This window comes from Nerophis lumbriciformis, linkage group LG01, assembly GCF_033978685.3.
Source record: "Nerophis lumbriciformis linkage group LG01, RoL_Nlum_v2.1, whole genome shotgun sequence".
Taxonomy (NCBI): Eukaryota; Metazoa; Chordata; class Actinopteri; order Syngnathiformes; family Syngnathidae; genus Nerophis; species Nerophis lumbriciformis.
This window is the reverse complement of record NC_084548.2, coordinates 10,442,501-10,470,000: the sequence shown is the minus strand read 5'-3', so window position 1 is coordinate 10,470,000 and position 27,500 is coordinate 10,442,501. Positions and strand designations below refer to the sequence as shown.

Sequence of the window (27,500 nt, the reverse complement as noted above, 5' to 3'; positions counted from 1 at the left end):
TAACAACACGAACAGGGACGGATTCAAGTTGCACCAGTGGCCCAAAGATGCGAAAGTGGCAAGAAATTGGACGTTTGTTCCGCACACTTTACCGACGAAAGCTATGCTACGACAGAGATGGCAAGAATGTGTGGATATCCTGCGACACTCAAAGCAGATGCATTTCCAACGATAAAGTCAAAGAAATCTGCCGCCAGACCCCCATTGAATCTGCCGGAGTGTGTGAGCAATTCAGGGACAAAGGGCCTCGCTAGCACGGCAAGCAATGGCGGCAGTTTGTTCCCGCAGACGAGCGAGCTAAACCCCCTATCGAACCTAGCTTCCCTGGCCTGCTGACATCAACTCCAAAACTGGACAGATCAGCTTTCAGGAAAAGAGCGCGGATGAGGGTATGTCTACAGAATATATTAATTGATGAAAATTGGGCTGTCTGCACTCTCAAAGTGCATGTTGTTGCCAAATGTATTTCATATGCTGTAAACCTAGTTCATAGTTGTTAGTTTCCTTTAATGCCAAACAAACCCGTACCAATCGTTGGTTAGAAGGCGATCGCCGAATTCGTCCTCGCTTTCTCCCGTGTCGCTGGCTGTCGTGTCGTTTTCGTCGGTTTCGCTTGCATACGGTTCAAACCGATATGGCTCAATAGCTTCAGTTTCTTCTTCAATTTCGTTTTCGCTACCTGCCTCCACACTACAACCATCCGTTTCAATACATTCGTAATCTGTTGAATCGCTTAAGCCGCTGAAACCCGAGTCTGAATCCAAGCTAATGTCGCTATAGCTTGCTGTTCTTTCCGCCATGTTTGTTTGTGTTGGCTTCACTATGTGACGTCACAGGAAAATGGACGGGTGTATATAACGATGGTTAAAATCAGGCACTTTGACGCTTTTTTTTAGGGATATTGCGTGATGGGTAAAATTTAGAAAAAAACTTCGAAAAATATAATAAGCCACTGGGAACTGATTTTTAATGGTTTTAACCCTTCTGAAATTGTGATTATGTTCCCCTTTAACCGACTCCGCACTCCATTCACTGTCAGCTTCGTCTCCATCTTGGTCACCTCACACATGGATAGTGTAACTTTCTTCTTTGGTATCTCCCATAAGTCCCTCCACAAGCTCTCACTGGTCTCATGCTGCTGCCTAGATTATAACAATAACCCTCTGATTCTACACAAACTAGACTACAAACTTCTCTAATAAATAAACTTCAAAGCCATCCACAACCTTACTTGTATGACCTCCTCCACATCTCCACTCCAGCCCACTCCTTCAGATCCTCACCGTGCCCTCTCTGCCCGCCTCAGTACCGTGGGGAGCACAGCTTTCAGTCACTCTGCTCCCCAACTCTGGAACTCCTTACACCTGACATTCAAAATCTTGACTCTCTTCACATCTTCAAATCCAGGGTCAAAACTCACCTGTTCAAGATGGCATACTCACTAGAACTGCTTCTACACCAGCGGTCAAACTAAATATTTCATGGGGGCTGTTGGAGGTAGAGTCAGGGTGAGGCTGGGCTTCTTGAAATACTAAATCCCGAATCATGTTTTAACCACATGACAGACTTTTTTTTTTTTTAAACTACTTCTACTAGCAGCTTTAGTGACTCTAAGCCAGACCTGGGCAAATTAAGGCCCGGGGGCCACATGCGGCCCGTTGAGCTTTTCAATCTGGCCCGCCGGACATTCCCAAATAATTTTTTTAGATCTTTAAGATGGAAAGTGTAGCTGCCATTATGATGTGCAGTCATGTTTTCTAATGACCGTAAGTCTTCAACTATACAAAGTATTTCAATGGTTGGAATCTGCGCTTATGGACATACTTGCCAACCTTGAGACCTCCGATTTCGGGAGGTGGGGGGAGGGGGTGGGGTGGGACGGGGGCGTGGCTAAAAGGGGAGGAGTATATTTACAGCTAGAATTCACCAAGTCAAGTATTTCATATATATATATATATATATACTGTATATATATATATATATATATATATATATATATATATATATACTGTATATATATATAAATATATATATATAAATAATAAAATATATATATATATATATATATATATATATTTATTTATTTTATTATTTATATATATATATATTTATTTTATTATTTATATATATATATATATATAAAATAAATACTTGAATTTCAGTGTTCATTTATTTACACATATACACACACATAACACTAATCTACTCATTGTTGAGTTAAGGGCTGAATTGTCCATCCTTGTTCTATTCTCTGTCACTATTTTTCTAACCATGCTGAACACCCTCTCTGATGATGCATTGATGTGTGGCACGCACAAAAGTGCTTTCATCAAATGCACTAGATGGCAGTATTGTCCTATTTAAGAGTGTCACAACATTGCTGTTTACGGCAGACAAACTGTTTTACGGTATACAAAAAAGTGACTGCTGTTGTTGTGTGTTGTTGCCACGCTGGGAGGACGTTAATGAAACTGCCTAACAATAAACCCACATAATAAACCAAAAACTCGCCCTCCATCATTCTATAGTTATAACGTCATTGGGCAGGTACACTTTTTCATATTGTGGAGGACCTGAGTCCGCCTGAATTTCGGGAGATTTTCGGGAGAAAATTTGTCCCGGGAGGTTTTCGGGAGAGGCGCTGAATTTCGGGAGTCTCCCGGAAAATCCGGGAGGGTTGGCAAGTATGCTTATGGATGATGTACTAGTTACTATGGTAATCTAACTAGTTACTATGGTCATCTACGTCACAGCAGCTCAGACGAGGCACCAAGCGGTGTGGGCGGGAAGCGTTTCCACAGACGTGGAAGGAGATTTTCACAACAAAGTTCTAAAGCTTAGTGATGTATGGAATAGAATAGAATATAAAGTACTTTATTTATCCCTGGGGGGAATTCAGCAAATATCAAATATATCAGATTGTAGGTGGGTTTATTTTGTACCCTTCGCGTTCATATTTCACTGTTTGTTGCATTTTTGCTGCGTTTCACTTGATTGTAAAATATGTCGATCGAAAGGGGGTGTGACGTTCATATTTTGTCAATATTCAGTGTTTTATCGTTCATAGAAAAATTGAAAATTCCATTATGTTTTTTAAGGCGGTCTTTTTAGCATTCAATCAGACATTATTGTGAGGTTTTGTATTAGTGTTCCTAAAAATAGATACACCGGCCCCCAGACACATTTTTTTCACTAAATGTGGCCCCCCGAGTCAAAATAATTGCCCAGGCCTGCTCTAAGCTATGGTCGGACTTTAGTCATTATAAATGTACAATTGAATGTATATGAAACCAAGTTCTTGGGAATAATAATTGATCATAAATTATGTTGGAAACCACAGACTGAATATATAAAGGGAAACATATGCAAATCCATTGCTATTCTTTAAAAAGTAAGACACATGCTGAATAAGAAATGTCTGCATATGTTATATTATTCTTTTATTTTTCCATATCTAACATATTGTGTTGAAGTTTGGGGAAATGTTTATAAAACAAACTTACACCCAATAATTCAACTTCAAAAAAGGCTCCAGATAGGCTCCAGAACCACCGCGACCCCCGAAAGAAGGTTGCTGGTTATGAATAATAACATGTAAGTAAAACTATTATTGTTAGACAAAGAAAGTTTGCAGCACAAATGTAGCACGAACGAACGGGACACGTTTGGGGGGATTTGGACAAGGTGGGGAGACGAGATGACAACACTTCTAAGAAAATCTATTTTACGTAAAAAAAAACATAACGGAACAAGCAACAATTTTGTCAGCACAAACGAATGACAGTTATTTTAATATTTGAAATAAAAATGGGGGCAGACTTCACACAAGTTGCTGACTTATTTTTACCCTTGTAGGACTGTAAAGAATGTTATGTTACTTTAAAAAATATATTTGTGTAGTTAAAGGGGAACATTATCACCAGACCTATGTAAGCGTCAATATATACCTTGATGTTGCAGAAAAAAGACCATATATTTTTGTAACCGATTTTCGAACTCTAAATGGGTGAATTTTGGCGAATTAAACGCCTTTCTATTATTCGCTCTCGGAGCGATGACGTCACAACGCAATCCGCCATTTTCTCACTTTCCTCGGTGTGTTGTCGGCGGGTGTAACAACACGAACAGGGACGGATTCAAGTTGCACCAGTGGCCAAAGATGCGAAAGTGGCAAGACATTGGATGAAATTTGTTCAAAATACGAGGCTGTGGGGAAAGCCGACGAAATGGTCAGTCGTTTGTTCCGCACACTTTACCGACGAAAGCTATGCTACGACAGAGATGGCAAGAATGTGTGGATATCCTGCGACACTCAAAGCAGATGCTGACATCAACTCCAAAACTGGACAGATCAGCTTTCAGGAAAAAAGAGCGGATGAGTGTATGTCTACAGAATATATTAATTGATGAAAACTTTATTCATTACTCGCGGTTTTAAATTATTATACATAAACTGTGTTTACCAGTAATTTAGCTTAAAAACATTTATTTTTTTCAATCATTCGAGTACATTCGGGTAGTCTTGTGCAATGCAGTATTTTGTGTCTATTTAGGTATGGTTAACCTGAGTGCTGAAATCGTGGAAAAATATATGTTCTTAGCGCGCCTGAAATGGGCTGTCTGCACTCTCAAAGTGCATGTTGTTGCCAAATGTATTTCATATGCTGTAAACCTAGTTCATAGTTGTTAGTTTCCTTTAATGCCAAACAAACACATACCAATCGTTGGTTAGAAGGCGATCGCCGAATTCGTCCTCGCTTTCTCCCGTGTCGCTGGCTGTCGTGTCGTTTTCGTCGGTTTCGCTTGCATACGGTTCAAACCGATATGGCTCAATAGCTTCAGTTTCTTCTTCAATTTCGTTTTCGCTACCTGCCTCCACACTACAACCATCCGTTTCAATACATGCATAATCTGTTGAATCGCTTAAGCCGCTGAAATCCGAGTCTGAATCCGGGCTAATGTCGCTATATCTTGCTGTTCTATCCGCCATGTTTGTTTGTATTGGCATCACTGTGTGACGTCACAGGAAAATGGACGGGTGTATATAACGATGGTTAAAATCAGGCACTTTGAAGCTTTTTTTTAGGGATATTGCGTGATGGGTAAAATTTTGAAAAAAACTTTGAAAAATAAAATAAGCCACTGGGAACTGATTTTTAATGGTTTTAACCCTTCTGAAATTGTGATAATGTTCCCCTTTAATGAAGCTCTTGTAATGGAGACTGGTTAACCTGTACACTGAACCTTTTCCCATTTCTATTATTTCCATACTTGCCAACCTTGAGACCTCCGATTTCGGGAGGTGGGGGGAGGGGGGAGGGGGTGGGCGTGGTCGGGGTGGGGCGGGGGCGTGGTTTGGGGCGTGGCTAAAAGGGGAGGAGTATATTTACAGCTAGAATTCACCAAGTCAAGAATTTCATATATATATATATATATATATATATATATATATATATATATATAAAATAAATACTTGAATTTCAGTGTTCATTTATTTACACATATACACACACATAACACTCATCTACTCATTGTTGAGTTAAGGGTTGAATCGTCCATCCTTGTTCTATTCTCTGTCACTATTTTTCGAACCATGCTGAACACCCTCTCTGATGATGTATTGTTGCGTGGCACGCACAAAAGTGCTTTCATCAAATGCACTAGATGGCAGTATTGTCCTGTTTAAGGACATTGCTTTACGGTATACAAAAAAGGGAGGGTTGGCAAGTATGATTATTTCCAACAGGAAGAACATACTTTGAATCCAAGACGTTTGACCCAATAGCTCATGTTTGACTATAAAGTCATCGAAGAAAAACTATTTTGCTAATAATTTCAAATGTGTTATTTTGACACTATAGACTGGTTGCACAAACACTAACCTTTATTAGTCTGCAGCCATTTGTAATTAACTATCTTCACTACATAAAAAAATAAACTCCTTGATATAAGCTTTTACTCCTGCTGCTCTTTTGGAAGCTTTTCACTACGTTTACTGGAGGGGGTGCAATATTTACATTGGAGAGGCGACGAGGCGGATTTTCCCTGACCTGATGCATCCTCCAGCTTTGTCCTCAGAGATGTCTTCGGGCTTGATGCAGTCTTATCCAAACTTGGTGACAGACGGAATTTGACTGTATCCTGAAAAAGTACATGGGTTACATTACATGGGTACAAATGGTTACATTTCAAAAACATCCAGATACAGAAAGTAAGACACGTGATGTGAATCTCTGGCGGGGAACAATTAAACTCACCGGTAGCTTTGCTTTCTTGGGCAAGAGCGTTTCTTCATCTTTCTTTGGTACTACCTGAGCTGAGCCTGAAGGTGGTGCAGAGCTCTCAATTTGGACTGTGCTGTAAACCATGACTCCAAGAGGGTTCGGATTTGCACCGCCTTGCAGAACCAGCTGTGTCTCTTCCCCCTTCAAGTCCGTCCCCTCCTGGAAGGGACACAGCATAGCCCAACGGAGGCACTGCAGGAAAGCTGCCCTCGGTGTTGATGTCGCCGACAGCTGAGTATTGGAGGAAAAACATCACAAGAACACATAAAAGTGGTGTTGGACACTGAAAATAAAAAAGTGGCTTCAAAGTTTTGGACTGCATTGTGCCGAGTGTGAAATTTGGTGGAGGAGGAATTATGGTGTGGGGTTGTTTTTCAGGAGTTGGGCTTGGTCCCTTAGTTCCAGTGAAAGGAACTTTTAAGTCCCATCTTAAAACTCATTTGTATACTCTAGCCTTTAAATAGACTCCCCATTTAGACCAGTTGATCTGCCGTTTCTTTTCCTTTCTCCTCTGCTCCCCCCTATCCCTTGTGGAGGGGGAGAGACACAGGTCCGGTGGCCATGGATGAAGTGCTGGCTGTCCAGAGTCGAGACCCGGGGTGGACCGCTCGCCTGTGCATCGGCTGGGAACATCTCTGCGCTGCTGACCCGTCTCCGCTCGGGATGGTGTCCTGCTGGCCCCACTATGGACTGGACTCTTACTATTATGTTGGATCCACTATGGACTGGACTCTCACAATATTATGTCAGACCCACTCGACATCCATTGCATTCGGTCTCCCCTAGAGGGGGGGGGGGGGGGGTACCCACATATGCGGTCCTCTCCAAGGTTTCTCATAGTCATTCACATCGACGTCCCACTGGGGTGAGTTTTTCCTTGCCCTTATGTGGGCTTTGTACCGAGGATGTCGTTGTGGCTTGTGCAGCCCTTTGAGACACTTGTGATTTAGGGCTATATAAATAAACATTGATTGATTGATTGATTGATTGATTGAAAGTTCATCTAATGAGATCCAATACACGGTATTATTAATCATATATTCTGGCTTTACAAAAAGATAGTATGAACAGTCCGTAAGCACGCGTGATTTGTATTTTTTTATGACAAAAAATAAATAAATAAAAAATAAATACATTTAAAAACAAAAAAACACCCCCACCCCCAGTCAGTGGGACAAATTTTCATACGTTGACCGGTCCGCAGTTACAAAAAGGCATGTCGCCTCTGGAGTGATGAATCACGCTTTTCCATCTGGCAATCTGATGGACCAGTCTGGGTTTGGAGTTTGCCAGGTGAACGGTACATTTTGGACTGCATTGTGCCGAGTGTGAAATTTGGTGGAGGAGGAATTATGGTGTGGGGTTGTTTTTCAGGAGTTGGGCTTGGTCCCTTAGTTCCAGTGAAAGGAACTTTGAATGCTCCAGGATACCAAAACATTTTGGACAATTCCATGCTCCCAAAATTGTGGGAACTGTTTGGAGCGGGCCCCTTCCTCTTCCAACATGACTGTGCACCAGTGCACAAAGCAAGGTCCATAAAGACATGGATGACAGAGTCTGGTGTGGATGAACTTGACTGGCCTGCAAAGAGTCGGGGGGTTGCATGTTTATACGGGGTCGTTCTGCCAAGATGCAGCGTGAAGGTAGGATATGATTTACCGTATTTTTCGGACTATAAGTTGCACCGGCCAAAAATGCATAATAAAGAAGGAAAAAAACATATATAAGTCGCATTTTTTGGGGAAATTTATTTTTATAAAACCCAACACCAAGAATAGACATTTGAAAGGCAATTTAAAATGAATAAAGAATAGTGAATAAGTGAATAAGTGTACGTTATATGAGGCATAAATAACCAACTGAGAACGTGCCTGGTATGTTAACGTAACATATTATGGTAAGAGTCATTCAAATAACTATAACATATAGAACATGCTATACGTTTACCAAACAATCTGTCACTCCTAATCGCTAAATCCCATGAAATCTTATACCAGTGATTGTCAACCTTTTTTGAGCCAAGGCACATTTTTTGTGTTGACAAAATCCGGAGGCACACCACCAGCAGAAATCATTAAACAACGAAACTCAGTTGACAGAAAAAAGTTGTTGTCGCAATTGTTGGATATGAATTTAAAGCATAACCAAGCATGCATCACTATCGCTCTTGTCTCAAAGTAGGTGTACTGTCACCACCTGTCACATCACCCCCTGACTTATTTGGAGTTTTTTGCTGTTTTCCTGTGTGTAGTGTTTTAGTTCTTGTCTTGCGCTCCAATTTTGGTGGCTTTTTCTCTTTTTTTGGTATTTTCCTGTAGCAGTTTCATGTCTTCCTTTGAGCGATATTTCCCGCATCCACTTTGTTTTAGCAATCAAGGATATTTTAGTTGTTTTTATCCTTCTTTGCGTGGACATTGTTGATTGTCATGTCATGTTCGGATGTACATTGCGGACGCTATCTTTGCTCCACAGTAAGTCTTTGCTGTCGTCCAGCATTCTGTTTTTGTCTACTATGTAGCAAGTTCAGTTTTAGTCTCGTTCTGCATAGCCTTCCCTAAGCTTCAATGCCCTTTCTTAGGGGCACTCACCTTTTGTTTATTTTTGGTTTAAGCATTAGAAACCTTTTTACCTGCACACTGCCTCCCGCTGTTCCCGACATCTACAAAGCAATTAGCTACCGGCTGCTACCTACTGATATGGAAGAGTATTACAGGGTTTACTCTGCCGAGCTCTAGACAGCACCAAACACTCAACAACAACACATCATTTGCAGACTATAATTACTGGTTTGCAAAAATATTTTTTACCCCAAATAGGTGACATTAGATAATCTCCCACGGCACACCAGACTGTATCTCACGGGCACACTAGTGTGCCACGGCACAGTGGTTGAAAATCACTGTCTTATACGTCTACACTCTTACGTGAATGAGCTAAATAATATTATTTGATATTTTACGGTAATGTGTTAATAATTTCACACATAAGTCGCTCCTAAGTATAAGTCGCACCCCCGGCCAAACTATGAAAAAAACTGTGACTTATAGTCCGAAAAATACGGTATTCCTCATAAATTATAGCACAAACCAAAAACAGGAAACAAACAAAAAGGGTGCGTGCCGATCGCGCGCGTAAGCTAAGGTAAAACTTAGCACAGGACTCACGAACTAGGACACAGGAATAACCAAACGTAACGTGTTGCACACTGAAAATAACGAAGCCAGACAGTGTGTGGCGAGCAACGTGAATAAATAGCTCTGTGATTAGTGCCCGGCAGCAGGTGAGCATCCTGGACACTAATCAGAGGCAGCTGAAACCAATCAGCACCCATAGTAACCAAAACAAACCCAGGGGTGCACAAAACCTAAACAAAACATGATCCGGGCCACGGATCATGACATTTCTTTTAATAAATATATAAATGTATCAAAGCTGTTATCTATATCAGTGTTTTTCAGCCACTGTGCCGTGGCACACTAGTGTGCCGTGAGATAAAGTCTGGTGTGCCGTGGGAGATTATCTAATTTCACCTATTTGGGTTAAAAATATTTTTTGCAAACCAGTAATTATAGTCTGCAAATGATGTGTTGTTGTTGTTGAGTGTTGGTGCTGTCTAAGGCTCGGCAGAGTAACCGTGTAATACTCTTCCATATCAGTAGGTGGCAGCAGGTAGCTAATTGCTTTGTAGATGTCGGAAACAGCGGGAGGCAGCGTGCAGGTAAAAAGGTGTCTAATGCTTAAACCAAAAATAAACAAAAGATGAGTGCCTCTAAGAAAAGGCATTGAAGCTTAGGGAAGGCTATGCAGAACGAGACTAAAACTGAACTGGCTACAATGTAAACAAAAACAGAATGTTGGACGACAGCAAAGACTTACTGTGGAGCAAAGATGGCGTCCACAATGTGCATCCGAACATGACATGACAATCAACAATGTCCCCACAAAGAAGGATAAAAACAACTGAAATATTCTTAAATGCTAAAACAAAGTAGATGCGGGAAATATCGCTCAAAGGAAGACTTGAAACTGCTTCAGAAAAATACCCCCAAAAAAGAAAAAGACACCAAAATAGGAGCGCAAGACAAGAACTAAAACACTACACAGAAAAACAGCACCAAACTCCAAATAAGTCAGGGGGTGATGTGACAGGTGGTGACAGTGCACCTACTTTGAGACAAGAGCTATAGTGATGCATGCTTGGTTATGGTTTAAAGTCATATCCAACAATTTCGACAACGACTTCTTAATGTCAACAGAGTTTCGTTTTTTTTAATGATTTCTGCTAGTGGTGTGCCTCCAGTTTTTGTCAACGCAAAAAATGTGCCTTGGCTCAAAAAAGGTTGAAAAACACTGATCTATATAATGGAAGAATGTAGTTAATCATAAAACAGGGACCTAATGTTATTAAAAATGTATTTGAAATTCAAGAATTGTTTTGAATCAAGAATCAATTCTGAATCGAATCGTTACACACAAAAATCGGATCGAATCAAATTGTGTGGTACCCTAAGATTCGCAGCCCTATTGAATATGTTTGTGTACACATACCAAGCATACTGTATACAAGGACATGAAAAAACAACAACATTTAACATGCATACAATTATAACCAACATATTTTACACCGTTATAATGCGTAACAAATATTATTTGTATTCCAGTAGATCTAGTTCTAGAAGGAACAAGAACAGACTGGATGAGGAAGAAAAAGGTGACAGACACAATGACATCGTCATTCCATACAGCATATGTGTCAGGTCTATCTGACGAACTCAGATTATTTTTTAACACAACATTCCAGTACACTTCAAACCAGGTAACACCCTTCAGACAGAGACTGGTGCATCTCAAAGACGGGACAGCCTACACCTACAAATCAATCTGGTGTATGCTGTCCAGTGTAATCACTGATTCATATATTGGGGAAACAAAACAACCACTAAGCCGACGTATGGCACAACTCTTCAGGTCTAGACTTAGCAGTCTATGTGCACCTTAAGGAGAAGCAGCACTCCTTTGAGGACAAAAATGCATAGATTCTGGACAGCGAAGACAGATGGTTCAAATGGGGTGTTATGGAAGCATCTACGCCAAGGTTGAAAAAACAATCCCTGAACAGAGGAGGTGATCTGTGACACCACCGATTCTTGTCCTTTCAACCATTCCTAAAAAGACTACAACTTAGCCCAGAGGTGTCAAAGTCGTTTTCACTGAGGGCCACTTCTAACATCCATCCATTTTCTCCAGGTTATCCCTTTCAAGGTCGCGGGGGGTGCTGGAGCCTATCTCAGCTACAATCGGGCGGAAGGCGGGGTACACCCTGGACAAGTTGCCACCACGTCACAGGGCCAACACAGATAGACAGACAACATTCACACTCACATTCACATACCAGGGCCAATTTAGTGTTGCTAATCAACCTATCCCCAGGTGCATGTCTTTGGAGGTGGGAGGAAGCCGGAGTAGCCGGAGGGAACCCACACAGTCACGGGGAGAACATGCAAACTCCACACAGAAAGATTCAGAGCGCAAGATCGAACCCAGGACCTTTGTATTGTGAGGCAGACGCACTAACCCAGTGGTTCTTAAAGGGGAACATTATCACAATTTCAGAAGGGTTAAAACCATTAAAAATCAGTTCCCAGTGGCTTATTTTATATTTCGAAGTTTTTTTCGAAATTTTACCCATCATGCAATATCCCTAAAAAAAGCTTCAAAGTGCCTGATTTTAACCATCGTTATAAACACCCGTCCATTTTCCTGTGACGTCACATAGTGAAGCCGACACAAACAAACATGGCGCATAGAACAGCAAGCTATAGCGACATTAGCTCGGATTCAGACTCGGATTTCAGCGGCTTAAGCGATTCAACAGATTCCGCATGTATTGAAACGGATGGTTGTAGTGTGGAGGCAGGTAGCGAAAACTAAATTGAAGAAGAAACTGAAGCTATTGAGCCATATCGGTTTGAACCGTATGCAAGCGAAACCGACGAAAACGACACGACAGCCAGCGACACGAGAGAAAGCGAGGACGAATTCGCCGATCGCCTTCTAACCAACGATTGGTATGTGTTTGTTTGGCATTAAAGGAAACTAACAACTATGAACTAGGTTTACAGCATATGAAATACATTTGGCAACAACATGCACTTTGAGAGTGCAGACAGCCCAATTTTCATCAATTAATATATTCTGTAGACATACCCTCATCCGCGCTCTTTTCCTGAAAGCTGATCTGTCCAGTTTTGGAGTTGATGTCAGCAGGCCAGGGAAGCTAGGGTCGATATTCTTCTCTTGATCATCTTCGGTGGCATAAGGGACGGTAGAAGCGGTGTGAGCCAAGACATCCAGGGGGTTTAGCTCGCTCGTCTGGGGGAACAAACTGCCGCCATTGCTTGCCGTGCTACCGAGGTCCTTTGTCCCTGAATTGCTCACACACTCCGGCAGATTCAATGGGGGTCTGGCGGCAGATTTCTTTGACTTTATCGTTGGAAATGCATCTGCTTTGAGTGTCGCAGGATATCCACACATTCTTGCCATCTCTGTCGTAGCATAGCTTTCGTCGGTAAAGTGTGCGGAACAAACGTCCAATTTCTTGCCACTTTCGCATCTTTGGACCACTGGTGCAACTTGAATCCGTCCCTGTTCGTGTTGTTACACCCTCCGACAACACACCGACGAGGCATGATGTCTCCAAGGTACGGAAAACAGTCGAAAAAACGGAAAATAACAGAGCTGATTTGACTCGGTGTTTGAGAAAATGGAGGATTGCTTCCCGATGTGACGTCACGTTGTGACGTCATCGCTCCGAGAGCGAATATTAGAAAGGCGTTTAATTCGCCAAAATTCACCCATTTAGAGTTCGGAAATCGGTTAAAAAAATATATGGTCTTTTTTCTGCAACATCAAGGTATATATTGACGCTTACATAGGTCTGGTGATAATGTTCCCCTTTAACCTTGTTGGAGGTACTGAACCCCACTTGTTTCATATGTGCATTCACCGAACCCTTCTTTAGTGAAAAATAAAATGTTTTTTCAATTCAAGAAAAAGTTATGTTTTTTTACTGGTGCACAAAATGAACTGTGCATGAACATCAGTTTGTTCAAAGAACAAAACCAACACAGTGCATGAACTCACAACAAATTATACACCTTACACACATTAACATGAATTGATTAACGTGGCCCCGACTTAAACAAGTTGAAAAACTTATTGTGGTGTTACCATTTAGTGGTCAATTGTACGGAATATGTACTGTACTGTGTAAACTGTACTGTTTCAAATAATGTATTCTCTTCCTTTGCAATCTACTAGTAAAAGTTTCAATCGATCAATCAAAAAACCTGCAAATCAGATGGAAAATTAGAGGTAACATTGTTTGGGGGTATCCATAATACGCTGATAGGGAGAAGTTTTTATTTAGACGTTAAGTCAGATGTCTCTTTACCTCCGTGGCGGAGGCTCCGCCGAACCCCTGAGGCCGACTCACCGAACCCCTAGGGTTCGATCGAACCCAGGTTAAGAACCACTGCACTAACCCCTTTTCCACCGTGCTGAACACTATTATTACTCAATTGTTTTATGCATTTTATTTGTCCATTTCAAAAAAACTAAAATGTCCAAAAAAATGATAAATTGCAATCATTTCACCTCAAAATGTAGTGCATTTTACTGTTAATGAAAAAACAATACTGCTGTTTTTATGGTTAAAAAAATTTTACTGTAAAATTTACATTAGTTTTTTTACTGTAAATAAAAAAAACTGCAATTTTACAGTAACATTTTGTCACCTGAGCTGCCAGTTTGTCTGTTTTTTTTTTTTTTTTTACTGCAAATCAACAACTGTGGATTTTTTGGTGTATTATTGTAAATGCCAAAACGGCACTTCAGTTTATTACAGTAAAAAAAGTACTGGGTTTTTTTCTCAATTTAGAGAAAAAATGCTGTAAAAACTACAGTAAATGTCACAATTTTACCATGAAATCTATTGCTACTTTTACATTTCTCAATTGAATGGATAACCTGCTTTGAAATCATTAATATTAGTATTTAATTATATTTAAAAAATGGTTTGAATGTTTGACAATAGATTTTTGCATAATTAGACAATATTTAAGTTAACATAATTTGTGATTACATGGAGTACAAAATAGAAAGAAAGAATACATTTACTAAATTTAATAAAAGTTACAGTACTTTATTGATACATATTATTCCCAGGCTTTCGAGGGCCAAAACAAAATGAAGTGGCGGGCCACATCTGGCCCCCGGGCCTTGAGTTTGACACCGAGCTAATGTCGCTATACCTTGCTGTTCTTTCCGCCATGTTTGTTTGTATTGGCATCACTGTGTGACGTCACAGGAAAATGGACGGGTGTATATAACGATGGTTAAAATCAGGCACTATGAAGCTTTTTTTAGGGATATTGCGTGATGGGTAAAATTTTGAAAAAAACTTCGAAAAATAAAATAAGCCACTGGGAACTGATTTTTAATGGTTTTAACCCTTCTGAAATTGTGATAATGTTCCCCTTTAAGAACATTTATTGTCATACCAGCAAACATGAGATACATGAGATGGCACAAAAACAAGTCAACAACTGTTAACCTTCAATGCATCTCCAATGACACAGCCTTGCATGTGCATGTCTTTGTTTCCAAAAGTATAGCCCCCACTCTAAATCAAATAGTTTCCAGGTTATCATAGAAAATACAGTGCTCAGGAGGTTTGTGTGGAATGTTGTACAACGCTGTGCCTGCAGTTATTGACATTCATCAACATAGATTTTTAAGATTTAATGGTCAGTAACTAGCAGCTCCTGGCATAAACACTACGCGGTTGTTTAGGGCCACAACAACTTTGTCTCTGCTAAACTTCTATCCAGGGGTGAGTCAAAATGTTAGTTCTGTTTAGCAGCATTGCGGCCACACCCTCTCTAAAGCCCCAAGAGTTAATTGCTAATTAATTGCTAATGTTTTTAACATTGAAACCCTATTATTCAAGTATATATTGTGACTAAATCCTAAGATACAGGGTCTAAAAACATTATATTTTTGTACTTTTTGCCCATTCTTTGTGTTTTGTTTACTTTTTCAATAAATGCTGAAGCGATAAAACAGTTTTGAATTGGCTTCATGAGAGTAGGTGATATCACACTTTTCTTTCACCCTTGGACATAACCTATTTTGTGTACCTTTTTATCTGAACTTTGGACAATATCTGGAATATAAACACATGACTATTAAACATATTACATTGAACTAAAGCTGTTAAAACAGTATTTTTGCTTATTGTTCATATGCGATTATTTATAGCAGTGTTTTTCAACCACTGTGCCGCAGCACACTAGTGTGCCGTGAGATACAGTTTGGTGTGCCGTGGGAGATGAGCTAATTTCACCTATTTGGGTTAAAAATAATTTTTGAAAACCAGTAATTATAGTCTGCAAATTATGTGTTGTTCAGTGTCAATGCTGTCTGGAGCTCGGCAGAGTAACTACTTTTTCATATCAGTAGGTGGCAGCCGGTAGCTAATTGCTTTGTAGATGTCGGAAACAGCGGGAGGCAGTGTGCAGGTAAAAAGGTGTCTAATGCTTAAACCAAAAATAAACAGAAGGTGAGTGCCCCTAAGAAAAGGCATTGAAGCTTAGGGAAGGCTATGCAGAACGAAACTAAGACTGAACTGGCTACAAAGTAAACAAAAACAGAATGCTGGACGACAGCAAAGACTTACTGTGAAACAAAGACGGCGTCCACAATGTACATCCGAACATGACATGACAACAATGCCCTCACAAAGAAGGATAAAAACAACTGAAATATTCTTGATTGCTAAAACAAAGTAGATGCGGGAAATATCGCTCAAAGGAAGACATGAAACTGCAACAGGAAAATACAGAGAAAAAACAAAAAAGCCACTAAAATAGGAGCGCAAGACAAGAACTAAAACACTACACACAAGAAAACCGCAAAAAAAATAAAAATAAGTCATGGCGTGATGTGACAGGTGGTGACAGTACACCTACTTGAGACAAGAGCTATATTGATGCATGGTCGGTTATGGTTTTAAGTCATATCCAACAATTGTGACAATTATTTTTTACTGTCAACTGAGTTTTGTGTTTTAATTATTTCTGCTGGTGGTGTGCCTCCGGATTTTTTTCAATGCAAACATTTTTGGAAAAACACTGATCTATAGTATATACAAATATTCATAAAAAATATTACATGTTAATTATACATTGTATCCTAATATTTAATTCATATTTAAACTAACTTGAACTGCATTTTTGTTGGTTGCATCACTAAGCAATTTGTTGACGATATCTAGCTTGTATATTCACCTCTAAAAACCTTAATACTACTTTACCATCTGCCATACTTGCCAACCTTGAGACCTCCGATTTCGGGAGGTTGGGCGTGGGAGGGGGGCGTGGTTAGGGGCGTGGTTAAGAGGGGAGGAGTATATTTACAGCTAGAATTCACCAAGTCAAGTATTTCATATGTATATATATATATATATATATATATATATATATATATATATATATGTATGTGTGGGGAAAAAATCACAAGACTATTCCATCTCTACAGGCCTGTTTCATGAGGGGGGGTACGCTCAATCATCAGGAGATTATATATATATATATATATATATATATATAAGAAATACTTGACTTTTATTGAATTCTAGCTATATATATATATATATATATATATATATATATATATATATATATATATATATATATATATATAAATAAGAGAAATACTTGAATTTCGGTGTTCATTTATTTACACATATACACACACATAACACTCATCTACTCATTGTTGAGTTAAGGGTTGAATTGCCCATCCTTGTTCTATTCTCTGTCACTATTTTTCTAACCATGCTGAACACCCTCTCTGATGATGCATTCTGCTTCGTCTCCTTGTTGTGTGCGCAGTTGTGCACTGCACTCTCTAAAAGCCCTAAATGTTAATGTCACATATGCATGTACAGTAGATGGCAGTATTGCCCTGTTTGAGAGTGTCACAACATTGCTGTTTACGGCAGACGAACTGCTTTACGGTAGACGAAAACGTGACTGCTGTTGTTGTGTGTTGTTGTGTGTTGTTGCGGCGCTGGGAGGACGTTAATGAAACTGCCTAACAATAAACCCACATAAGTAACTAAGAACTCGCTCTCGATCATTCTACAGTTATAACGTGATTGGGCAGGCACGCTGTTTATATTGTGGGAAAGCAGACGTGAAAACAGGCTGTCGACACGTCACTCAGGTCCGCCTGAATTTCGGGAGATTTTCGGGAGTCTCCCGGATGAGGGTTGGCAAGTATGCCATCTGCTCAGTCGGTACTAAATGAACTGTAGCCATAGAGAATGTTTGGTCCCCCAAGTTAAAACCAGAAGTGTGCGTACAAGCAGAGCTGACAATTCTCTAAACCGTCGTTATTGATAACCCTCTGTACTGTAGAGGGCACCAAAAATCTAGACTTTTGGAAAGCTTTGTTGTGGATGAATATGATTTACAGTCCATTACGTCGCACCTCCATTTGAAAAATCCTTGGAAAAGTCCAAACAAAAAGCCTTTAAAGCTTTAAATCCTCCACAGGAGACGGACTGCAGGTTTTTGCTGAATCGATTAATAAGCTGGTCAGCTTCATACAAGTGTAATCAATCACAGGGAGGCCAGAGTGGAATACACAAGGAGCCGGATAGTGCACTTTGTTCAGAACAAAGTGGAGCCAATAATGATTCACTCAATACTTACAATTCCCATGACCATGATTGTTTACATAAAAAACCATAATCCTATGCTTTTAGGTCATCAGTCATACAAAACAACAATTGTATGTCTAAATTGTATGCAGGCTCTGCTGCCTACAGAAGTCCTGATGTGGATGCCAGCAACCATGCATTTCTAATTGAACTCCCTAGGAAGAACTTGAAGTGCATGTTTATATCCTCCCCATGAGTAAAATAAGTGGTGTTTCCCGCCATTTCGGGTAAGCTGTGGCCTCTCACACGTCTTGTACACTTACACACATCCTCTTTGCTGGCGATTGGAAAGAGATAACATCAGCTTATAGTGCAAGAATGGCTCAACAATTCAATGAGAAGCATTCAAATTTGTCAAAACAGTTTACAGGAGGTGTGCTGCCAAAGGAAAATGGGGGGACATACCCAAATTAGAATTTACCCTGACTCAGTATAAATAACTAACAGCTTTTTTCTGACAAGCAACTGTTTTCGTTTCATGCGTACAAATGGGCGATATGGTCTTTTATTAATAACTCGATATTTTTAGGCCATTGCACGATACATAATATATATCTCGATATTTTGCCTCAGCCTTGCATTAACACTTGATGCATATAATCACACCAGTATGATGATTCTATGTGTCTACATTAAAACATTCTTCTTCATACTGCATTAATATACAAACCCTGTTTCCATTTGAGCTGGGAAATTGTGTTAGATGTAAATATAAACGGAATACAATGATTTGCAAATCATTTTCAACCCATATTCAATTGAATGCACTACAAAGACAAGATATTTGATGTTCAAACTCATAAACTTTTTTTTTTTTTGCAAATAATAATTAACTTAGAATTTCATGGCTGCAACACGTGCCAAAGTAGTTGGGAAAGGGCATGTTCACCACTGTGTTACATGGCCTTTCCTTTTAACAACACTCAGTAAACGTTTGGGAACTGAGGAGACACATTTTTTAAGCTTCTCAGGTGGAATTCTTTCCCATTCTTGCTTGATGTACAGCTTAAGTTGTTCAACAGTCCGGGGGTCTCCGTTGTGGTATTTTAGGCTTCATAATGCGCCACACATTTTCAATGGGAAACAGGTCTGGACTACAGGCAAGTCAGTCTAGTACCTGCACTCTTTTACTATGAAGCCACGTTGATGTAACACGTGGCTTGGCATTGTCTTGCTGAAATAAGCAGGGGCGTCCATGGTAACGTTGCTTGGATGGCAACATATGTTGCTCCAAAACCTGTATGTACCTTTCAGCATTAATGGCGCCTTCACAGATGTGTAAGTTACCCATGTCTTGGGCACTAATACACCCCCATACCATCACAGATGCTGGCTTTTCAACTTTGCACCTATAACAGTCCGGATGGTTCTTTTCCTCTTTGGTCCGGAGGACACAACGTCCACAGTTTCCAAAAACAATTTGAAATGAGGACTCGTCAGACCACAGAACACTTTTCCACTTTGTATCAGTCTATCTTAGATGAGCTCAGGCCCAGCAAAGCCGACGGCATTTCTGGGTGTTGTTGATAAACGGTTTTCGCCTTGCATAGGAGAGTTTTAACTTTCACTTACAGATGTAGCGACCAACTGTAGTTACTGACAGTGGGTTTCTGAAGTGTTCCTGAGCCCATGTGGTGATATCCTTTACACACTGATGTCACTTGTTGATGCAGTACAGCCTGAGGGATCGAAGGTCACAGGCTTAGCTGCTTACGTGCAGTGATTTCTCCAGATTCTCTGAACCCTTTGATGATATTACGGACCGTAGATGGTGAAATCCCTAAATTCCTTGCAATAGCTGGTTGAGAAAGTTTTTCTTAAACTGTTCAACAATTTTCTCACGCAGTTGTTGACAAAGTGGTGACCCTCGCCCCATCCTTGTTTGTGAATGACTGAGCGTTTCATGGAATCTACTTTTATACCCAATCATGGCACCCACCTGTTCCCAATTTGCCTGTTCACCTGTGGGATGTTCCAAATAAGTGTTTGATGAGCATTCCTCAACTTTATCAGTATTTATTGCCACCTTTCCCAACTTCTTTGTCACGTGTTGCTGGCATCAAATTCTAAAGTTAATGATTATTTGCAAAAAAAAAAAAAAAGTTTATCAGTTTGAACATCAAATATGTTGTCTTTGTAGCATATTCAACTGAATATGGGTTGAAAATGATTTGCAAATCATTGTATTCTGTTTGTGTATACATCTAACAGAATTTCCCAACTCATATGGAAACGGGGTTTGTATGCTCTTTTTAAACTTTCATGCAGAGAGGAAAATCACAATTAAGTCAATTTACCAAAACTGTATCAATTAAACAGTTATTGAGCAGTGGCACAAACATTCATGTCATTTCCAAAACAGAAAGTGCAAGATTGTCAGACACATTTTAAAACAAGCTATTAGTGCACTTTTGTGCATATGATGTCACTAAGATGACATATCAAAACAACACTAAATTAAAGTGCACTTTTTGTACAGAATGCCACTACTATATTTTCAAATTTGTGCATATTATCACAAGATATTTCAAAAACTGTAAAATAAAAATTGGCTGCATAATAGGAAATCAAATTGTGTACGTCCTTCGCTATGTGGTAGGTTCCTGCGGACGTCATCTTCTGTTTTTGACTATTTTTTCATTTGGCCTATCAGTCACACTTAATATGAAAGACAGTCTGGCCTTAGCAGACAACAACAAAATATGCTGCAAAATTATTTTTTTTCGGGGCAGTACGAGAGGTATTGGGTTGTCTGTGCCACACTTTGAAAACCTCTGCTATCGACCGCTGAAGAATAGGATCCAGGGTCTCCATGGCAACTCCACAGATGCTAGCTGGGGTACTGTCACCATGATTGAGAAGCTGTTACTTTGTTTACCTCTGATGAGGCTCTTCAGAGCTTCGCACAAATTAAGTCGTGGTGAACGCAGATCAATATTCAATTCCTCTGGAGAGCTTGTTTGTTTCAGACTATAATTGGACCTCCAAAGTAGCATAACCACAGCTCTTTTCATTCAATTGTAACTCAAGAAATATACAGCAGCCATTAAAAACAGATAGCAATGAAGCACTGTGTTGTTCAGTGCCTTAGTTTGGAATGAATAAAGGCTCTTTAAAGGGGAACATTATCACAATTTCAGAAGGGTTAAAACCATTAAAAATCAGTTCCCAGTGGCTTATTTTATTTTTCGAAGTTTTTTATCAAAATTTTACCCATCACGCAATATCCCTTAAAAAAGCTTCAAAGTTCCTGATTTTAACCATCGTTATATAAACCCATCCATTTTCCTGTGACGTCACACAGTGATGCCAATACAAACAAACATGGCGCATAGAACAGCAGGGTATAGCGGATTCAGACTCGGATTCAGACTCGGATTTCAGCGGCTTAAGCAATTCAACAGATTACGCATGTATTGAAACGGATGGTTGTAGTGTGGAGGCAGGTAGCGAAAACGAAATTGAAGAAGAAACTGAAGCTATTGAGCCATATCGGTTTGAACCGTATGCAAGCGAAACCGAGGAAAACGACACGACAGCCAGCGACACGGGAGAAAGCGAGGACGAATTCGGCGATTGCCTTCTAACCAACGATTGGTATGTGTTTGTTTGGCATTAAAGGAAACTAACAACTATGAACTAGGTTTACAGCATATGAAATACATTTGGCAACAACATGCACTTTGAGAGTGCAGACAGCCCATTTCAGGCGTGCTAAGAACATATATTTTTCCACGATTTCAGCACTCAGGTTAACCATACCTAGATAGACACAAAATACTGCATTACACAAGACTACCCGAATGTACTCGAATGATTGAAAAAAATTAATGTTTTTAAGCTAAATTAATGGTAAACACAGTTTATGTATAATAATTTACGTAAAACCGCGAGTAATGAATCAAGTTTTCATCAATTAATATATTCTGTAGACCATACTTGCCAACCTTGAGACCTCCGATTTCGGGAGGTGGGGGGCGTGGTTGGGGGCGTGGTTAAGAGGGGAGGAGTATATTTACAGCTAGAATTCACCAACTGGAGTATTTCATGTATATATATATATATATATATATTAGAGATGCGCGGTTTGCGGACACAACCGCGGAGTCCGCGGATTATCCGCGGGTCGGGCGGTTGAAATTTAAAAAAAAATTAGATTTTATCCGCGGGTCGGGTCGGGCGGTTGAAATAAAAAAAAATTTGATTTTAAATAGATTCAGGCGGGTGGCAGTTAAACCAATTCGGAAATATATATACATAGTTAAATGTTGTTACCCACATACGAAAAACGAGCAGGCACCTGCAGCATATGCCACAACAGAAGAAGAAAAAAAAAAGAGATAGACACTTTTACGGAGCGGAGAAGAGACGCCTCGCCGGGGTCCGGGACCGAGGCCCCTTCCCCCGAGAGGGCCCCACCGGGAGCCGTAGCTGAGGTGATCCGCGAGAAGGGCCCGACGCACGTCCAGGGTCACCACCGCGCCCACCGCACCGACACCCCGCCTCGTCCACCTTCGCCGCGGCCGGCGTCACGCGCAGCAGGTAAGCAGCATACCTGCCCGCCACCCCAGTGGCCGGGGGCTCGTAACAGGGGTCACTCCGCGCGCTCCGCCCGCGCAGCTTACCTGCCCGCCACCCCCGTTGCCGGGGGCGCGTAACAGGGGTCACTCCGCGCGCAGTGCGCTCACGAAAGGGGTGGGGCTCACCCTGGTGAGCAGAGTGGGCCACTTTTGGTAAGCAGAACTGGCGCTGCGGGATGAACCGAACGCCGGGTTAAGGCGCCCGATGCCGACGCTCATCAGACCCCAGAAAAGGTGTTGGTTGATATAGACAGCAGGACGGTGGCCATGGAAGTCGGAACCCGCTAAGGAGTGTGTAACAACCCACCTGCCGAATCAACTAGCCCTGAAAATGGATGGCGCTGGAGCGTCGGGCCCATACCCGGCCGTCGCCGGCAGCGAGAGCCGCGAGTGCTAGGCCGCGACGAGTAGGATGGCCGCCGCGGTGCGCGCTGAAGGCTCGGGCGCGAGCCCGGGTGGAGCCGCCGCGGGTGCGAGGGACATCGCACCTCCATGCGCTTGGAGGTGCGCTCAGCGCGGCTCCCAGATGATTGCGCACTGGTGTGCGTCTGGGCCGTGACAGCGTGGCACGCATTGAATGTCTGTGCAGCATTGGATCAGTCTCCTTTCTTTAACAGGCAAAAGCTTTATAACCTCACTAATGCCTTGCATCGTCTATATTAGATATATAACAACGGGCGGGTGGCGGATGGCGGGCGGGTGCGGTTTTGATTAAATGTTAGAAAACGGGTGGATGGCGGATGGTTGACGACTTTTGTGATGCGGTTGCGGATGAAATAATTGCCTATCCGCTCATCTCTAATATATATATATATATATATATATATATACATATATATATATATATATATATATACATATATATATATATATATATATATACATATATATATATATATATATATATATATATATATATATATATATATATATATATATATATGTATGAAATACTTGACTTTCAGTGAATTCTAGCTATATATATATATTTATTTATTTTATACTTGAATTTCAGTGTTCATTTATTTACACATATACACACACATAACACTCATCTACTCATTGTTGTACTTGAAAGTACAATGCAGTAATGAAAACACAGTTGTTCTACTAACTGTACTGTGTGTTATGAGAGTAGAGTATGTGTGTGTGTGGCCCTTTAATAGGTGACAGCATGTGAGGTGAGTGACGTCAGTGAGTGTGTGGGCGAGAGAAGAGAGGCAGCGGTAGCATGAGTGCTGGGAGGGACTAGTTGGTTTTGTGTTGGATTGGCTGTGTGCAAGCAATCAATAAAGCAAGATTTGCAACTAATCGCTGGACTCATCATTCACCCTAAAGTCGTCCGCTGTGGAGACCCACTGCCGGGTAAGGTGAAGGGTGTTGCCCCAAGCATACATCGGCCCTGGAGAAGTGTCTCCCCTGCGCTCTTCGACTACGGTCTCGTTCTTCTGCTTTGTCTCCTTGTGTGCGCACACTGGACTCAGGTCCGCATGGAGCTGGAGGGGGCGTGGCCTACAGCTCCGGCTGAATTCCGGGAGATTTCGGGAGAAAATTTCTTCCGGGAGATTTTCGGGAGAGGCGCTGAATTTCGGGAGTCTCCCGGAAAATCCGGGAGGGTTGGCAAGTATGCTGTAGACATACCCTCATCCGTTCTCTTTTCCTGAAAGCTGATCTGTCCAGTTTTGGAGTTGATGTCAGCATCTGCTTTGAGTGTCGCAGGATATCCACACATTCTTGCCATTTCTGTCGTAGCATAGCTTTCGTCGGTAAAGTGTGCGGAACAAACGACTGACCATTTCGTCGGCTTTCCCCACAGCCTTGTATTTTGAACAAATTTCGTCCAATTTCTTGCCACTTTCGCATCTTTGGGCCACTGGTGCAACTTGAATCCGTCCCTGTTCGTGTTGTTACACCCTCCGGCAACACACCGATGAGGCATGATGTCTCCAAGGTACGGAAAACAGTCGAAAAAACTGAAAATAACAGAGCTGATTTGACTCTGTGTTTGTAATGTGTTTGAGAAAATGGCGGATTGCTTCCCGATGTGACGTCACGTTGTGACGTCATCGCTCCGAGAGCGAATAATAGAAAGGCGTTTAATTCGCCAAAATTCACCCATTTAGAGTTCGGAAATCGGTTAAAAAAATATATGGTCTTTTTTCTGCAACATCAAGGTATATATTGACGCTTACATAGGTCTGGTGATAATGTTCCCCTCTAAACGGCATCGATACAATAAAATAAGCAGCTAGCATGGTCTTTAAGATTAACTGGATGAATTAGCATTAGCTAATATAACGCTAACGCTCAGGCCCGTTGTGCGTTAACTATGTAAAGACGTGGATTGTTTTTGTGCAGAGAACTCCGGGCATTTTGCATGACCGACCGCTCTGGCTGCAGTGCCCTCTGCTGGTTGTTCAGGGGAGTGTGTAGTTCACTTTTATTTGTGGGTCTGGTTTGTGGGAGGAATGTCTCATCGACACAAAAACAATAAAGCGATCCACATATGCAAATTCAATACAAATACAAATACAAAATCAAGCATATTTATATTCAAATCTCAAAAACATATTTACAAATACACGTTTATTTATACAAATTCTTGATTTATTTGTATGTCACATTTTTATATTTATACATTTTATTTGTACATATTTTAAAATCTCAAAAATATATTTACAAATATGCGTTTATTTATACAAATTATTTATTTATTTGTATATCACATTTGTTTTTGTATTTGTATATCTATTAATTTATGCATATGTATTAAAATCATATTGATGTATATAAGTTGATGTGAGACAATTATACTTCCCTAAACCCAGGCTAATTAGCTATAATAAATAATTCAGTTATTTGGTTATATGGACTACTAAATTTATCTTGCGTAAATGGGCTTGTTGTTTATTTATTTATTCGCACAATATAAACAGTACAGAAGGTAACATTGTAAAAAAAAAAAAAACATGGAGACAAGAAGTTAGTAATGAGAAATAGGTAATAAGAAACAAGTGCAGGTGACAAAAGAAACCCAAAAAGGCTTATGCAAGGTTCTAACCTAAAGCAGTAAATTAACAAACAAAATGCATCATTGTATATAGTAAAAATAAGATAACAAGGAGTCTACCTTGTGTGGATTAAGTCTAGGTGTGTGTGTGTGAGTGTCGTATTTTGAACAAATTCCGTCCAATTTCTTGCCACTTTGGCATCTTTGGGCCACTGGTGCAACTTGAATCCGTCCCTGTTCGTGTTGTTACACCCTCCGACAACACACCGACGAAAGTGAGAAAATGGCGGATTGCTTCCCGATGTGACGTCATCGCTCCGAGAGCGAATAATAGAAAGGCGTTTAATTCGCCAAAATTCACCCATTTAGAGTTCGGAAATCGGTAAAAAAAATATATGGTCTTTTTTCTGCAACATCAAGGTATATATTGACGCTTACATAGGTCTGGTGATAATGTTCCCCTTTAAGTCTGGCAGGAGGTGAACTTTTATTGCGGTTTTGAAGGAGGATAGAGATGCACTTTCTTTTATACCTGTTGGGAGCGCATTCCACATTGATGTGGCATAGAAAGAGAATAAGTTAAGACCTTTGTTAGTTCGGAATCTGGATTTAACGTGGTTAGTGGAGCTCCCCCTGGTGTTGTGGTTGATGACATGGTGTATTTGTGATGTCACTATTTTGCAAAATGATCCAAATAATAAACTTTATGACAGAGGGAGGAAACACTCAGTGTGAAGACGATAAGCAGCATAAGGAGATTGATCTAGCCCGTGTTTTGAGCATGTCTGTGCTAAGCAAAAAAGAAAGTGAGAGCAATGTGACTGTCTAGCACATTGTTCTTGTATTATTCAATGAAAACGGTGCTGTGTAGGTGGTGTTCAGGGGCAGAAACGCTGGCTGAGCTCTGAGAGAATCGGAAAGACAAAGCACAGACTAGAGACTCTTTTCTACGTGCTTGCCTACAGCCTTGGAGAGAGCTTTTATCGGTCCTCTACTTCTCACAAGCATTCAATTACATCCCAATCGTCTGAATAGGAGCAGGGCTTCATGTTTAACACCGACAATGAAAGCTGTGAGCCCATCATAACATGCTATATATCCTTCAAACACACGTTGCATGTATAGCCATGACTGAGAACAAGCACTAACTTGCAGAGGGATATTTCAAAAGCACTGGAATTCTACACGGAATAAGAAAGACAATGCTGTAGAATCCTAAAGCTGGTAGCAGCACCACTCTTTTTATACTTGGGAATGATGTGATCTACATATGAACTGTGTAAAGCTGCAGGAGCTTGGGGTATGAAACAACAGGATTAAGACAATCTCAGAGGGACTCTTTGGTGGTGGTTTTCAGTAAACAAACATGGATGAGAGTTCCATTCAAAAGCTGGGAATGCAATTCACACGCAAGCACATTCTGAGTCACGCTAAGGCTACTGGTCGACAATACACACTTCTGAGAGTGGAGGAGGTGTTGAATGGCATTGTGGTACGGAAACAATACAACGTACAGAGGTGTAGGAAGTTGTAACGTGATCCTCGCACATGTTGGCCAGGAGGTTCCAACGTAAAAAGTGATAAGAGTCGGAATTAAGTTTCCAGTCTTTCCTTAATGAATTTTCAAACGCTACAGAAAGAAGTGATCCCGTCATTTACCAATACGACCCACCCACTAGAACTCTGCCCTTCACTCAATAAAGGCTAGAGAATAGCTACCACAGCTGCGAGTTTTGTCTCTAAGCGTTTCAGACTAAAAAGTTGATACATTTGGCGACAAAGTCAATTGGAAGCACTGGGTTGCAGTAAGACAGATTCCATTTCTTGATAGCGTCACA

General features: G+C 40.7%; 1 protein-coding gene across 2 annotated transcripts in view; it reads right to left on the bottom strand.

Annotated features, from left to right (window-relative positions):
* The window catches only part of nphp4 (nephronophthisis 4), a 462,240-nt gene that overhangs the window by 201,895 nt on the left and 232,845 nt on the right, over positions 1-27,500 (bottom strand). For both annotated transcript variants that reach the window (XM_061974673.1, XM_061974681.1), the window contains exons 9-10: positions 6,258-6,515; positions 6,051-6,141 (exon numbers count right to left, since the gene is read on the bottom strand). In XM_061974673.1, the coding sequence (XP_061830657.1) occupies positions 6,051-6,141; positions 6,258-6,515 (349 nt within the window). The remainder of the gene's footprint in view (positions 1-6,050; positions 6,142-6,257; positions 6,516-27,500) is intronic.